Here is a 17,670-nt window from a genome sequence, read left to right as displayed (position 1 = left end):
GGCGGGAAGCAAAACCAAGCCAAAAAAAAAACCAACCCAACAACAAACCAACAAACTTGGTTATAAGGATTACATAAGTAATGCCTCAAATATCCTACTAGATGGCTCCTGGAATTTCTCATCTTCTCTTTAGGCATTTCAGTTCCCACTATAAGAGATATCAACTTATCAAGGATTTGAGCCTTGGCAGAATCTATTTTAACGGTATTTGTTTTCAAATGCCTCTCCATTCACTCTCTGACAAAAGGTCCAAGATTCTCTTGTTCCCTTACTGATGCTATGTTACAAAATTTCCTTAACATGCAGCATTTTACACTTGCTTTCTTATACTCTATTTTCAACCTTAACTGTCAATTTTATATTGCTCATCATCAGCCATACATCTCCTGTGTAATTATTATTAACTCCATGCTATTTGTACTCTTTTCACCAAATATCCTCATGGTACTATCATAATTTTGTTTGATTATGTATCTTGATTACACAGGAATTTCTCATGGTCAAGGGAAATGTTTTCGAGCATAATTCAGTCTCTTCTGCACTCCCTCTACTCCACAAATCTACGCATCTCAACACTTGTAACTTTTGCTGTCATCCTTTGATGAACTCTACCATTTTACTTTCCATACTGCATTAATCTATCACTGCCTCCTTGATCATCAATTCGTAACATTCTCTCAATTATTATGCTTTTTGCATATAAAATCTATATACACACAAACATTCTACATGACAATCTGTGACTACGAAAGCTCTCCTGTTCTAGGACCACTCCTGGCAAAATGTCCCTACTCAGCTTTCTTGAAAGCACCACAAAAATAACAACCTCTTTCATCATCATGTACCTTCCTTTTAAAACTCACTAAGATCCTCTGATCTTTCTCTTCCCCCTTTAGTACCCACATACACAGTACTCTGAGACCTTCTGAAGTTTTTACTAATTTGATCATTCTCATTAAATTGCTGCTCCATTTTAAGCACTAGCCAAAACCCCTATTTATCTCCATCTGTAAATAACTTCCAAGAAGACAACACAACTGTTAAGCCCTGAAAATTACCCAAGAGACAAGGCTTGATCTATTGGAGAAAAATATATTTAAAAAGGGGGGGGGGGGGGGAGAGATATCAAGAATATATACTTGCCTAAATGTGTGGAGTCCTTTCCTCTACATTTTCTGTGTTGTTCTTCCTGCTTAGTCTATAATGGGACTTCCCTGGGTATGCGTGACAACATCCAGAAATTTAAACGGAAGGCAAACAAAAAGCCCCCTCTCTTCTCACAAAATTAACCATAAGGCAATACGAATAGCTTACTAAACTTGATCTATTAAAAATAAACAAATAAATAAACAACAGCAGAACTAGACAATTCAAGACTAGAATCTACTAGCTTGTCCCTCTACAGCTAATGTAGTCAGTGGAACCCTGATGCAGGTCTCCATGAAAGCAGATCTCTACAATTAAAAAAAACCAAAACAAACCCAAAAACATAACAAGCCCTCACTGCCACCAAAACTTTAAAAGCAATGCTCATATCACTACCGGGGGGCAACACCAACAGCACAGCAGCCACTCAAGGGACAGCAGGACTGTCTGCCTGAAAAGGAATAGCACAAGCTGCTATGTAAGATAACAGCAATGATTTCTGATGTACATATAGGCAAGCAAGAATGATGACCTATGCTCTTTTTCCACCCTCCTCTATGCACTGAGGTAGGGCAAGAGGTAGAGAAAGGAGATATGTACCCCTTTTAAATAATGTGTTGCTTTTATTCTCTGGAGACATCAGTAGTGCTGACAGCTCAAAAGAGAGTGGCAATAAGCATTATTGCTAAACACAAATTTACATTACCTTTAGTAAAAAATAAAAAAATTATTTATAGCAAAAATAATTCCACTCATAGTTTTTGTTTCTGCTATGTAGCTGTATGATAATACCCGTATAACATGGTAGAAATTAGAGAGTTGCATGAAAAATAGTTTGTCCACATCTTTGACTAATTCACCTGCCCTCTACCCACTAATTGTTTTGATAAGCACAACTCACATCCCATAACTTGGCGTAGTTTTAAACAACAGCCATTTTATACACCCTGCTTACGGCAGGCTGAGTTTAAAAGTTCTCTTTCCAAATTACACAAGCCTAAGGCCCAGGACAAGCAAGAGTTTCATATCGCATATGATCAAGAATTGTCAAAAAGAATCAGTACTTTGCACGTACTTCCATCCAAACTTGGTGTCTAAATCTTTGTGTTTGTAGATATTAAAAAAAAAAACCAAACCTTAGAATTTTTGAAAGTTTGCTCCATTAAATCTTCTCCTCTCTCGTTGAAAATTCATTCTGACATATATGTAGTACTAGAGGTGGGACAGAGAGTCCATGCAACCTATCCTAAACTTCAGCTGACATCCAGTCTTGTATATGCTATATATACACACATATTTAATAAAATTTATGCATTTCTTGTATAATCAATATACAAAAGAAAGTATTCATAAACATTACTAATTTTCTCAAAGTGTCAACAGTATTTGAAGAAACCCTTACTGTTCCACAACTGTGTACTTCTTAGCTTTCTTAAGTGCAGCAATGCCCATGAAGAAATATTTTCCAAGATGAAACCTTTCTCCCTGCAAGCTCTTTAAGGAAGAGATAAAATCCTTTATTTGATTATATGCAATTTTATGCCGTTATGATATTTTAATATAAGGATAAAAGTAACAGTAATTGTGACGATGACAGATTTTTTTTAACCAAAATGAAAATGGTAAATTCAGTGTTAATGAAAAATATAAACTAACAGAACAGAAATTAATTCTGTTCATGCAGCACCGGTAGTGCAAGCAAAGATGCAGAAGAACCACTAGAAGGTTTGTACCAGTAAATCAGAACCTCACTGTAGAAAGCAGATGGTGCAGCTTGATTCAGAGACCACTCAACACTTTACAAATAATGACAGCCTTCACTCAGTAGTCACCCAGCATCTGGGCCACAAGTCAACTAATATCCAGCGACCAATTTAAACGAGGGAGTTGGCCATTAAAGACTATCAGCATTTGATTACATAACCCCTCCTTCTCCTTCTACAGTACCTACCCCTTCTGCCCTTCCAAACAGCGTTCTCTCCACTGACATTCCCACATTCCTGTCTCCTCACCCAATGCATGAATGCACCCAGCTCACTCTATATTCACATTCCTTCCCTCTGCAATTCGACTACCGACGCTCAAATGGTCTTCTCTCCTCCCCTCATTAAAATACCTCCTAACACCTTGTCTGCCCTCTTTGGCCTACAGGTGACTGAGAAGCAGCCTGTGTTATTTGGCCCAACTGGAGGCAGAGTCAGCATATGCCTCCCAGCTGGGCAGCCGACTACTCAGAGCCCAAGTGTCTTCTGCCAGGGCAGCAACCTAGCAGTACATATGCTCCTTGGAGCCTCCAAGCTGCACACTGGGATCAATTGGCTGCCTGGTCAGGAGATGTGCGTCCTCCTGGTGCCAAGTCGGGAAATATATGAAGTCTCTGAAGTCACAAACCATAGCAAACGTATACCATCTGAATCAAAAAAGCCTTGAGGAAAAAGACACAGCCCTGAGAGTCACTTCCACCTGGTGGCCTTCTGCAGCAGAATTCTGTACAATGCACCCTTTAAAGTTTCACCTAGTAAGGCAATCAGATCAACGATCCTGTACGTTCACATTGTTGCTATATGTTATAGGGTATGTGAACAATCATATTTATGTTGTGTCTACTTCACTATAACTTTCCATCATTACTTCTACAATATAAAAAAGGTTTTCATCGTATTTATTTTGACGTTGAGAGTACTCTAACTTGGCAATATTACAGATCACACTATACTAGTGAAATTACAATAAAAATGAGTAAATTCTTTCATAAGTTTCTGAAAACAAGAAATAATGGTAACAGCTTTTGTTTTCCTTACTTCGCTACATCACCAAGCAGCCTCCCCCCACCAAAAAAGGCAAGCTTCAATTAATTTACTCATATAAAAACCAAATCCTGTTGCTTTCATAAACTCTTTAAAAAGAAAACAACCACCAATCCTTGAGTCTGAAACTTTTGCTTACATGCAAAGACCTCCTGAAGACAGCTAAAGAAATGAACATTGTTTACACCAATTTCAGTATTTTAAGTTTTGAATATACCTTTATTGACTTCAATTTTTTAGTTTCTTTCCTTGCTAAAGCAGGCACATTTTGTGTTAATATACATGGTCCAGATCTTAAGCATGCTGCAGGACTGACACAGGACACCACCGATTTCAGCCCAGCTCTGAAGAGGGGTGAGATTCTGCCTAAGCAGATCGAGAGAGAATTCCACATGGGCAAAAGTCTACAAACACAGCTCTTACAGCAGACCTACAGAAGCACCAAGTCACCATAAAACTAACAGAGTATTTTTGGTTTCCACCAGGCACATAAATTTATGGACAATCGTAATTTTTAACTGCACTGCACACAAATATCTATACAGAAATATATCAGTACATTTAGTGAAGCGGGGTGTTTGTTTACAGTTACATGCAGAACAGTAGATTATTTTTAAGTCACTTTTTTCTTTGATCTTACTTAAGAAGCACTTTCTTCAACAGCTGGACTAACTCTGTTTAAAATACAATTAAACTGCTTATTGGGAGAATGAAAGCTACTACAGAAAAAAGGTATTTGTGTACTGGCAATATAAAAATCAAACCAGAAGAAAATCCTGTATTCAACTATGATGAAAACCACCTTTCTAGGAATGTAACTCTATTTCAGTAATAACATCATACTGACTATAGGACATATTAATGAAACAATACTAAATGTGATGAAGTCATTGTCACCACGTATTGTATTTTGATTTCCTAACCTTTTACAGTTTTACTATGATACCATATGCATTGACTAACATATCTTTCTAATAAATAACTTCATGTTATATAAACAGAGAAGCACATGGCATTAAACAGGATAACAAGTTTAGCTAAGTTTGAAGGAAATAAAGTACTTTGAAACATTCGAAAAAAAAACCCCAACCCAAAAACCAAACTTACTAGGAGTATTCCAAGCTGTACAGTAGTTAGGTCCCTGTATATTCTTCAAATTCAACTGAACACAATAATTCACTACAGGGGCCAGCCTTTGCACATAACTGTGCTCAGAAACAAAATTTTCACTAAAATAACCATTGTATTTCCATACCTTAGAGTTACAAAAATGACCTTGGAAGAACAAGCAAAATACACACCAATGCTGCAATGCCTGACTGGGTCTGCAGAGCACCTAAAAGCACATTTTTCAGGTGTGTGAAATACCCTTTAGATATTCATCTGGATCCTGTGAATTCTGCATGTCCACAGCTGCAGAAATTTTTTTTCAAGTACCATGGAATCTATTATTGTTTTGCTGTAAAATTCAGTATTTTACTGTTGCTAGGCATTTGACATTTAGTGCTTTGTCCTCTTGCCCTTTTACCTGCATACACCTTTTCTTTCCTTCAGTTTTCTTTACAATTAGGAACTCGTTTGATTACCGTAAATATTCCTTGTGCAGTCAATGGGTACAGACATCAAGGGGTCAAGGAAGAGAAGATAAATTCCGGCTTGTAGTCAAAGATTGAGAAGATGATGATTAGCAGAGCATGAGAGACAAAAAGACCTGTGAGAGCTAGGCAGTCAGGGTAAGCAGTATTGCAAGAGGGAATCCCCCTCAGCCCACAAGCAAGCAAAAGATTTATGAATCGGCCCACGTGGGTAACACCATGGAAGCCAAAGACAGTGGGGAAAGGATGCCCAGAAAGCACACTTAAAACCTCCTTAGAAATAACTAATATTGAGATTAATCAATTACCACACTGAACAATGAGTCAGAACTATACGTATATATACAAGGGGAAAAAAGGTGTATCACAGTGTAACAACAGATAAATAACTGCCATGGAATTTATTCCCACTTACCACAGAGAGCACAAGGCTCTATTATGAAGAATATTCTCTAGAGACAAAGTTATGGTTGCACATTCATACTTAAATGAGGTCATTCCTGATTTTTTCCTAAGTATTTACTGTGCAACTGTAGCATTATATGAACATATACTGCTACAAATGTGAATTTTCCTGGCTTTTCATAGATGGTATTGGGGGGAGAAAAGTGTCCAAGAAACAGCTCTGTAATCGCCAGTGTTTTAAAGCTCTACTATCCTTCCCAAAATTACACAGGACATATGCGAATTCTGTAACATGGCACTGTTTACCTGTCCATTGCTTGGATTCTACATCATTTAATGAAGGTCATTAGAACCCAGATACTCCCGAGCAAAATAACCATGTAAGGGAAGAACTGTTCCTAAGTTTACTGCCACAAGTTTTCTTTTAAAACAGATATACTTTTTAAAAAAACAAACCCACACACAATTCTACAACCATCCTATGCCATAATCATTGTTAATATACTCACAACATGCTAAATTTACCCCCACAGTAAACTATTTTCATTTAGCTTAATTAAGCCCCTGGGATGCATCCCAAATGAAGTTACCCCAACACACTGCGTCCCAGTAATACATGTTGTTATAGCACTTCTCCAAAGAACTTCAATGGAGCTACTCAAAGTTAGTCATCTGATTTAGTGATTCACAGAGCTGAGAACCTCTACACGTAGATTATCATGGAAGCACAGCAACCTTTGGACTGGGAGGCAGAGGCCAACCAGCAGACGTCACAGCACGTAACAATGGAGACATGCATGCAGCCATAAGTATGACCCATCTAAACTCCAGCAAACATATGAAAAGTCCAGCAAACATTGTGAGAGAAAAGGTCTCTGAAACAGAATGATTGCCTTACTTCACAGGATTTTTATGCATTTTAGGCAGCTATGAATTGACAAGTAACACTGTGAATTATTCTGAAAGACTACTAATCTGAACAGTTGCTCCTCCCACACCAATAAAAAAGGAAAACAGTATGAACACAGTTCACTCTTGCAGACAAACATGCTCCAGTGCATCATTCAACGGAACTCCACTCTATTATAAGTATGCAATCCCTCTTGCAGCATAGCTGGTTTGCTACAATTTATCTGGAGTTAAAATAAATGCATGCACATTCAGTTTAAAGACAGGAAACAAAGAGTAGAGAACTCAGCATCACTAGCTTGTTGCTGAAAATCTAATTCAGGTCTGCTTAGGCTTGAACTTCTTGCTCCAAGGAGACTGTATTTTAGATCTGATACCTAGCTCACTAATCTAGTACCTCAGGCAAAGCCTAAGCTCACTACTCTGGGTACCATCTTGCTGTTTTATTATCCTTCCTCAAGATAAGCTTCTTTCTTTCAACCGTTCCAATATTTCTCTGCTTAGGTATCCCAAGTTTATTTATTCCCTAAGGAATAAAGATTGTTCTTCCTCTCATCTATGCTATATTTTCTGCTTCTCAACACTGCAGAGGGCAAACAAGCTTATGAATAGTTTTATTTTCCTCATATATTCCTAATTTATATTCATTTTCAAATATTTAAGATATGACATAGAAGCATGAAGAGACACAATCCCTGCATTAAAGAGCTTACAGTCTCACACTTCTCTGTGAGATAGGTAAACAAACATCAGTATACCCACTTTATAAATGTGAATAAAAACATGGCAAATGATTTAACTAAGGCCACAGAATAAATATGTATCAGACTGATAACCAGAAACAAGATCATGTGATGGGATCTCTGGCCTATACCCAATTCCCTCTATGAACTACAGGTCTTCTAATAATGTGGACTCATACTACGGTTACTCCAAGTAGTCCCACTTAAGCTGTAAAACACCACTCTAACACTCTGAACAAGCATTTTAAAACAAAACACAGCAAAATAAAACACAAACAATCCATTCTCATAATCTGTTACTTACTTAGTTTTCAGTTTTCCTATTCACAGAACGTAACATTATCCCATTCTATTTTTCAAACAGTGCTTCCTCAGCTATTGATTAATGAGGAATTTTAAAAGATAGTAAATAATAGTAGCCCCCTTTCATGGATGGTTTAAGGCTCAGAAAGAAGAAATTTGCCTGTCAGAACCGGATTCTAGCATTATTAAAAAAAAAAAAGTTTTACTATATTTGGATTTCATTCCTATTTGACATGCTCTTTCACAGTAACAGTCTGAACCTCTGTGCAACCTCTAGTACCTCACCTGTAAAACTTAACAAATTATACTTCTCTATTTCATTACTGGGGAAAGTGGGGAAGAGGTTAGGAAAGAAGAAAAGAGTATGAAAGTCTTATTTATTGAGGTTTAACTGCAAATAAACAAGATAATTAAAACCTACTAGCTCTAAAATAAAAAAAACACCACCCCAAACTTTTCTTAGCCCAGGCTTATTCCACTTCACAAGGAAAGAAGCAATATCCTCACATTCCATACGCATTCTTCATTTTGTTGTAATATGCTTACCATCTATTCAAACCCAAGATGTTACCACAGCTATTAATTTTAAAGCTTAAATTAGTTTTGATACTGCTTCAGTTAAAGATTCAAAAATGATCTTAACATACAAACTTTGTACCAATTATTAGAAGATTCAGTAGGTCCTAAAAGTTACCACAGTTATTATAGTGTTGCCAGAAACTTGCTCTTTGTAGGTTATTAGTTCTGACATCTGTCCAGATAAGCTTTCAAGTTAAACAATCAGAATTCTGTATTAAAACTGAAGAACAACATTTACCTGTCCCCAAATAAACCAATATATTTCAGCTTAGCAGCAGTGATTTAGGTCATTTCTAACAAAAAGCTTGCAGAAAAATAATCAGGAAGAGACAATACGTTAACATTCATGGCACTAATTTTTCACTATATTTTTCTGCAGTAAAAAGGAGTTTACCCTCTGAAGGAGGGTGAAGGAGCTCAGAAACTTTGACAGAGGCCAAACTCATCTGCATAGTTACTACTATCACAACATAAGTCTAAGAAAGAGCAATTTTAAGGTGGCTACGCTTCCTTCCACCTGCTGCTTGCTCTCCTCAGAAGAGGCCTAATGAAAATTTTGTATTATTAAAGTTCTGTTTTCTTCTGAGCAGATTCCCAGCAACTGACAAGACAACATCCATCCAAATAAATAACTTCTAATTGACAGACATTGTAAGATTTTAACAACCAACATATTTAATTCCCCTGAATAAAGCTTTATAGCATGAACAGTAACTAGCCTTGATCGTGAATATGTTGACTGTATGATTACAGTACAACTAAAACAAAATTCCCCCTCCAACTATGTAAAATATTCGCTTCAGACTTAAAAGCAAGGCCTCAGACATCTGACTGAAACATGCATTACAATTCTTATCTTGGGGGGGGGGGAATAATTTAAAAAAGAAATCATTAAAATGTCATCCATGTATTTGTTTCCTGTCTTGCCAATGACTGCAGGATTTGTAACAAAATTAAGCGCAACAGATTCCGCAGGTAAAGTCTGCAGTGTTGCAATAAAAGTCTGTAGCTATGCAAGATGAGAACCTTCATTGTAGTGTTATTCAAGGATGGACAGAACCTGTAAGGTCATCTGGCCCATTTCTCCGCCAGTCCTGTCTCACGACCTGTTGCACATGTGTTAGTGTCCTGACCAGGCTAGTTCTGAATGACCCTACTCCACTTGGCATACTATTCAGAAGGTATACAGGTGTATCTCAGCGGTTTTTGTGCTGCTATCTGCTCTGAATTTTCTCCCTCCGTTTCATCTCAGCTTACACGTTAACACAGCCTCTTTTTTTTATTTAAAATCATCTCCCTTTTAAAGTATTTAGGCCCTTCAAAATGCTTGCAAGATACCATTTCCCCTTCTCACCCAAAATGTTAATTTAGCCAAGCAAAACATATTTACTTCTCAAATCTTTTTAAAAATCAGTTAGTCCCTTCAGCCTTCTTAACATTTTGTTGCTCTTCTCTAAGCTTCTATTAAGTTGCCCCACCTGTTGCAAAGGCTCTGAAAGTAAAACAGTACTTGAAATACAGTCACACAATCTCATACAAAACCTCATCTGCCCCTCGTTCAATGCATCTGTGGATACAACCTAAACTCATTCTGATTTTTACAAAGTCTATATATCATATTGCAAATTGTTCTTCCTGTCAGAAGCATGCACAAATCCCTTTCATATGAAAGGGAGTTGGGTGCACACAACTGACAGGATTATCAGGCCCATGGTATCACTCCTATCCCTTTTTCAGCAATACTGCTTTCCAGGTTATTCCCTCACAATGAATACCTGTTTTGGATTACTGTCCCTCAACTGTTTTAGCTTGCATTTTCCAAACTAAATCTCATTTGTACTTTCCAACAATGTGCCTTATTTCTTTAGATAACCTTTTCTTTTCTGCCCTGACTTGTGTTTAACTCTTCCCACTGACACTGTCTGCTAATGTCGCAAGTGTGCTATGCACCTTCTCGTAAAGTTAATCAATCCAGACACTAAATATGCCTAAAATGGCTAAACTTGTACTACCATGTGCATATGTAAGCACTAATGTTACTGGTTTAGCACCTAAAACTGCTGTGACTCACCAAAACTATTCTTAATACTTTAGTCTATTTTTGTTTATGGTCCCTCAACCAATTTTTCATTCAGATTACTACCCATATACATAAATAATTTGTCAATGAGAGACTTCGAGATGCATTTGAATTTTAGAAAATATGTAAAATATTACTACAGTTACAACTTTCTCTTCATCCACTGGGGCCTTGAACCTGCAATCAGATCTGGCAAGCGAGCCAGTCCTGTACTTCTCCATACTCACTGACCTGTGTGCAGATGCTGTTGCAGTATCAGATCCTAATTTTAAACACTGAGCAAGAATAACAAAGACAACTATTTTAAAGTAATTTTGCTTGGAAAATTCCAGGCTGCTTATTATTGTTTCCCTAATATTTCTGCCATTATTTTGCTAGGAACAGAATCCCTTAAATTTATCTAGTTCTTCAGCTCATGCCTTTCCCCCCCCCCCTTTTTTAAAAAGAAATCAGTACTATTATTCAATTTCTTAGTAGCTTCTTGAAGAACAAATGACTTATAAATCTCTTCAGATCTTTCAAGAACCCCCTCTATTTGTTGTCCATAACTATTTTATATGGTCCTGATTTTTAACTGCTCACACTTTTTCATCCTCCTATATGAGGAATTCCAGGAAATTCAGCATAATGGCTTGTCTTTATAATAACTTTATGCAACTTCTCATTTATGAGCTGACCTCTTTCCTCTCTGCTTGACTTCCCCTCACCTCCCCAATATTTACAACAGCGAATTTCTATTCACCTTTAACTAGTATGAACTCCTTTCTGCTGCCTTTACCGGAAGCTTACAATACACACCTGCTTCCCACCTTTCAGAAATTCTCTGCAGAACAGAGACTTAATTTACCTTACACTTAGTCCTTTCACATAATTTCTCTTAATGCAGATAAATACCTTTTAAAAGCAAACTGATCTTTAATTCAGTTAGGCACACTTCATTTGCACATTTAGTGTACAAGGTCTCTCACTCCCCAAGAATAGATGAAGACCCACAACAGAAATAAATGTATTGCCTACGCTCACATGAAAACCAACAGAACCTTATACTAACATATGAGGCCACATCAGCCCAATTCTTTGTAGGACTGTAACCTAATCAACCATTAACACAAAAAACAGGCTGTATTTCATGTTAACTTTCTTTTCACCTACTGTATGTTTACCAACTAACAAAAATGTAAAAGCATGCCCACATTACTGACATTTACATTTATTACCCCATATTAAAATATTTTCATTAACATTATAAAATAATCTTTAGAGAAGCATTTAGAAAATGCTTTACTAATTCACCTCAATTGAGATGAAACATCTAATTTGCGCTACATCCAAGGGAATTGCACTCTCTGATGCTGTAGAGCCTTACAGAACTACATTAACAAGTACAGTCTATCAATGGTTATCGGCACTGTGGCTTTTGACTGCTCACTAAGACCCACAGTGCATAAATTACTTCACCTGTCAGACAGCTCAAAGCAACACAGGCACAAAGTTTGAATGGTTCAGACCTTCCCTATTACAAACAACTTCTTCCAGTGAAAGAAAAAAAGAGGGCAGTTCAAGGGAGAAGGGGTAGATAGGATTGTCTATCATGTATTCAAGTATCACCTATCATAAAGCCTATCAGAATTATATCAGAAGTTTAAAAAATTCACATCTTTAATGAAGCCTAACATACATTCCCAAAGGCAGCTAGCAAAATTCCACAAGAGTCAAAATGAAAAAGTTATTTAAACAAAAAAGATACACCTCACAACTGCCTAGAAAAATCATAACCTGATGACTGTTTTGCAAAACATTCAGTTTGATCAAGCCAACAGGACTACTGACATCACACAAACAATTCAACTTTCTAAATTATTTACACAGTAATTTTAAGTCAAAATGACAGCATTATTAGAAATAACACAGCAAAATGAGCAAGTGGTCCATGTAGCTTGAGATCTTATCTCAGCGAACATGGTATGCCAGATGTTTAGTAGAAAAGAAGCAACTTTCATCACAAACCTTCACGAATCCAAATCTGCAAATGTATTCCTGTAGGTGCACACCACTGAATGCCCCTGAATTCAACAGGGTCCCATCTGCCATGCAGGTCCCTCACTTTACACGACACACAACATATAATTGGATAAAAAAATATATAAAAGTTGATAGGCCTCAATTTGTTCGGCTTTGTTTGCAAAGTCATTACAATAGTGAGGCCAAGATTATAGTCATACTTGAGACTCAAGAGGAACATTTTTTTTCCAAGGGTAATTGCTCAGCAGTTCATGAAAATCTAGCCCTATAAGAAATGTCAGGTTATGTTCTTCAACACAGATAAACAAGACCCTTTTTACAAATTTATCATTAGAGCATTTTTTTTCTTTCCCTATAACCAAATCCCCCCCCCCCCCCAAACCTTTTAAGGTTAAAGCTAAACGAATGTCAACCTAGCAAAGATACATGTGTATATACAGGCTTATTACTGCACATGTAAGGAGGTGAACTCCGCTGGGAAACAGTTCACATCAAACTTAGATTACGTGAGAAGCAACAGTGAGTAAAGCAGTAATTTAGAAAAAACAAAACAAACAAAAAAAACCCCACCCCCAAAAAACTCCAACCACTAAAAACCAATCCACCCCAAAACCAACAACCTTGACAGTTTATTTCAGAATGGCCCAAGTAAATCACAGAGATTATGATAAAAGAGACATTTTTGAAGATTCTTCACCTTAACTGTTTATCAACTTTTTTTTCTAAATTCCAAATAAATAAAAAAACCTTTCAATTATTTGTATGTAATAATTTACACATATTTTCAGCAACGGTATTTTAAATAATGTCAATACCAGCATGCTAATAATAAAAATAACATTTTTGTATGTCTGATTCTAAATTAAAAAGTAGTATCTTATTAAAAATTAATAGTCATTAGAAGGCTAAATTAACATTAATTGTGTTAACTGTCACAGCATATAAAACACAAATGACATACAACCTTCTACTGCAAAAAGTTAGGCCACTCAAACACTTACAGAATATGGAAATAAAAAGGAAAGGGCAAAAACCAAAAAACTGTCTTTTTGCAAATTATATGTAAAATCGAGCCAAGTAACAGACTACATGGTCCAACAGAAAAACTCAAAAAGCAAAAAACTGCTTTGTGTGATCCAACAAATCTTCAGCAACACTATCTCAATGCTATGTAGTAGAAGAAAAAAAAAAAAACAAAAAACAAAAACCACCAACAGAGAATGACATCCTAAAGTGAGCTTCCCACTTCATTCCTAGGCCTGCTAGCAACCATAAACTTTGCTAGAGCTATTAACAATGGTAATTTCTTTTCTTAGTCTGGATCTTAAAGCAATCATATGTCACCACCAAAAAAAGAAAAATTCAGTAACTACAGATACCTGACTAAGGTTTTCCAGACATCATTGTAACTCAATAACTGTTCCACTGTGCTATGAACTCTACAGCTTCAAGCTGGAAGTCAATCTAGGACAACCAATAGAAAGTGCACCTGTACAATTACTGCATTTCCTAATTCAGAAGGCCAAACTAGAGACAGATAAAGCTTGTGTGTACTCAGATCACCAAAACAGAAGTCCAAAAGCCCATACATCTTTTGTACATATTGCACACCTGTATTATCGTTAATTGCAATGAAAAATATCATTTATGCAATTCAGAAACAGAAAATTACATTCCTTAACCAACGTACATAAAACTTTACTCTAAATGAAATGTAATTGTCTACACATAGCATCTAAAAACACTATATATGCAATAATTTTAAAAGCTTTCACACAAAGAATAATCACCAGAAGTTAATAAAAAATATTTTTTTTAAAAGTCATCTAGTAACTGAACAGTACCACACACAGAGATTTAAAATATTCACTATGAACTCCATGCTGCATTAAAAAAAATAATCTGCATCACAAAAAAATAACTTGTATCATTTCAAGGAATGTAATCTTATTTTTAAAAACTGCAGAAACCTACTACTTTTCAAGTGACAGAAAAAAAAATTATTTAGCTCTTTGTACTCTAAAATAAAAAAAAAATAATGTATGCTGCTAGTAATTGGTAACAATAACAATATAATTTATCCAAAGCAGTCTACCTTCCTGCAGATGCATTTTCATTCAATGTCTGACCCCACTGAGCAGTAAACAAGTTCACATATACCAACACCTTTCAGTCCTCCAAATATTAACCTAAGTTTCTGTAACTACAATAACATGTCTTAGTAAGAGTCCTTTAGCACCGTTGTTCTAAAACAATCAATAAAAATGGCTCTGACATATATTGTTTATATACTTGGGATCCCTTCAAAGTTTAAGGCTTGCAGATGTAAAATACAAATAAAATAACTAGAAAACAGAATTACCTTTAACTGATCACTGCACCAGGCCAGTAAGGAATTACAAGTTCCTTCTGCTTTATTTTACAGCATTTTTTAAGAGTAGGGATATTTTTATTATTGCACACACTGAAAAGCAAATAGAATCCCACACTCAGAAATACCACTGCAACAGCTTGATAGCACTCACCGCAAGTAATACTGTTTTAAAGCGAAGGCAGCGTTAGAACAACTTCTGGGAAAGTTAAACTCCTCTACAATTTCTCCCCACTGATTCTTCTCTGATACCTGTCAAAAACAACACACAGGCCGAGATACACAACGTACACATAAACATGTCGTCGACAGCGAACATCGCGAAAACCCACAGGCTGCCACGAAGCAAGCAAATGAAGATATAAAAAGAAATAAACAGGAAGGTAGATGGGATTTAGGACTGTGTGTTTCACTGACAGTCGGTAGTATTTCCCCCTTCGGGAATAATCCCGCTTCTCACCGGTGTTCCACTTTATTTATTTTTTTAGGTAGATATATATATGGATTTTTTTTTTTTTTTCCGGGGGAGGGGGGGCCGGGGCCGGGGCCGGGGCCACGACGGACACGGGACAGGGCCGGGAGGGTTTGTATTGTTTTGGGGTTTGTTTGTTTTTGTTTTTACTGCCTGGACAATAACCAATCGGGAGTCCCTCTGTCGCCCCCTTTTAAATCCTAACGCGGTCCGTTAAAAACCCAAAGAAGTTTAAAATAATGCGGGGAAGTCTTGGCGGGGGCGCCCCCTGGCCTCCGGGGCGCGGGGGAGCCGTCCCGGGGGGTCCCCCCGAGACAGATCCACAGACACAGAGAGGCCTTTCTTTTGAGGCCTACATTTCTGTCCCTAGCCTTGAAGCCTAAAGATGGCTATTTGATTACACACCGTCTTGGGTGCCCCTTTTGTTATTTTTCTGCGGGAAGGGCTCGGAGGGCAGCGCCCGGCCCCCCCCCGGCTGCGAGGATCGTTTCCTAGCCCATGCTCCGTGCCGATTATCGATGTTAAACATGCCCGCTAATTTTGAGTTGCACTAAAACTGCGCTCAGACTCTCTCCTCTCTGTCTCTCCCTCTGCGAGAGGGAGAGACACACACACACAAGAGCTGCCAGCACAAGCGAAAAGAAAACTGCCTCTCGCCGACCGGAGCTCTCTGCTCCCTCCTCGCCTTCTCCCGGGGAAGGGGGGCAGGGGCCAGGGGCTCCGGCGGAGGCGGGGGAGGCAGGAGCGGGGTGTGCGCCGTACCCCCGGATCCCCCTTCATCGCTCCGCCGACAAGGCCAAGCCACCAACCTGCCTGTCTGCTCGCTTCCTTCTTCCACCCCCCACCTCCTCTAACCGGCTTTAAATAGGACGGTTCCCGGCCACCCCGGCTCCCCCCGCCGCCCCCGGGGGTCAGAGGAGACTTTTGGGAAGAGGTTAGTGGGAGGGAAACCCAAATTAAAACTTCCACTCACCTTCCCAAATCCGCCTAAAGTGGTGACTCTGGTATAGAGAGCGTGAAGATCCAGCTCCTTCCCACCCACCACGGGGATCTTCTTAAAAGGAGACCTGCCAAAGGAGATACACACAAAACACCACAACTTGTCAGCTCTGCCCCCTTTTCTCCCCTCGCTGGGGCTGCCGTGTCCTTCAGGGAAGGGGCTGGAAGTTGGATCTGGTCGGTTTAAAAGCCTCCCCCCCTCCCGTTCCATCTCCCCATTTTCCTCACCCTCTGCTGTGGTGAAACTGCCGCAGCTCGTCCAGGAAAGCGAGTCCCTTTCTCCGCTGGTCTGCGTGGTTTTTACCCGTCGAATTTGCCATTTTTGTATTAAAAAAGGTTCTCGTAAAAAAAAAATCCAATTTGAAAAAAAAAAAACGGCCGACAACAACAACAACAATCCCCGGCTCCTCCTTGTCTTTAAGAGACCCAGGTGCCCGTGCTCGGCCGGGGATCAGCCATGGAGAGGGGCTTGTTTAAAAAAAAGTTTAAAAGGAATAAGGGAGCCCAGAGAGTGTGGTAATTGCGAGTCCTGTCTCCACACAACACACAGGCAAAGAGACAGGGAGGGAGAGGGGCACCTCTCAGTAATTCCTCCTCCCGCTGCTGCTGCCTCTCTCAGCACCACAAACCCAACCGATCCAGCCTGCACATGAGACTCAACATGGTGCTGCTGGATCACACAATGAATTGGGTTACTGTTGTGGTGGGGTGGGGGGGGGAGCCGGAGTGAGGTATTGACAGTGTGTGTGTGTTACAGCCGCGGCTCCATGCGATCTCCCTCTCCCTCGCTCGCTCGCTCCCTCGCTCGCTCTCTCACACACACACACTGTACAGCTACGGCAGCGGCGGCGGCGGCGGTGGCGGCGGCAGCGGGATTCACTTCTCTTCTCTCTCAGACAAAAAGATCTGAGGCCGCCGTGCTTCTGCCTGGACGAGAGCGCAACACAGCGGACCCCGGAGGCCGGTCGCGGTACTGCAGAAGGCAGCTCTAAAGGCAAAAGCCAGCACAGCCCCAGCAAGCAGTTCCTGGCGGGGAACAATAGGCTCCTCTCGCCGCTAAGGGCTCATCTGCAATGTGCCGCAAACTTCACACAAAGCCGGGCGGAAAGAGGCGAGGGAGAAGGAGAAGAGGGGAGGAAAAAAACGGCTACTACCGGTTGTTCCGGGGCTAGGGGCCGGGGAAAGGGCCTTCCCTTGCCAGGCTCGCAACCGATCGGCCTCTCTCCGCTGGCTGACGGC

The 17,670-nt window shown here is 39.1% G+C and overlaps 1 protein-coding gene across 1 annotated transcript in view; it reads right to left on the bottom strand.

The window, feature by feature from the left end:
- ARID2 (AT rich interactive domain 2 (ARID, RFX-like)) overlaps positions 1-17,278 on the bottom strand; it is a 107,181-nt gene extending 89,903 nt beyond the window's left edge. Inside the window, exons 1-3 of the mRNA XM_010574075.1 lie at positions 16,660-17,278; positions 16,406-16,499; positions 15,115-15,212 (exon numbers count right to left, since the gene is read on the bottom strand). Coding sequence (XP_010572377.1) covers positions 15,115-15,212; positions 16,406-16,499; positions 16,660-16,751 — 284 coding nt within the window. The 5' untranslated portion in view covers positions 16,752-17,278. The remainder of the gene's footprint in view (positions 1-15,114; positions 15,213-16,405; positions 16,500-16,659) is intronic.
- Between the last annotated feature and the right edge of the window lie 392 nt (positions 17,279-17,670).

The sequence above is a fragment of the Haliaeetus leucocephalus genome, unplaced genomic scaffold (assembly GCF_000737465.1).
Source record: "Haliaeetus leucocephalus isolate CR32 unplaced genomic scaffold, Haliaeetus_leucocephalus-4.0 Scaffold406, whole genome shotgun sequence".
Classification (NCBI taxonomy): domain Eukaryota; kingdom Metazoa; phylum Chordata; class Aves; order Accipitriformes; family Accipitridae; genus Haliaeetus; species Haliaeetus leucocephalus.
Note: the sequence above shows the minus strand (reverse complement) of the source record. Positions and strands in the feature narration are given on the sequence as shown.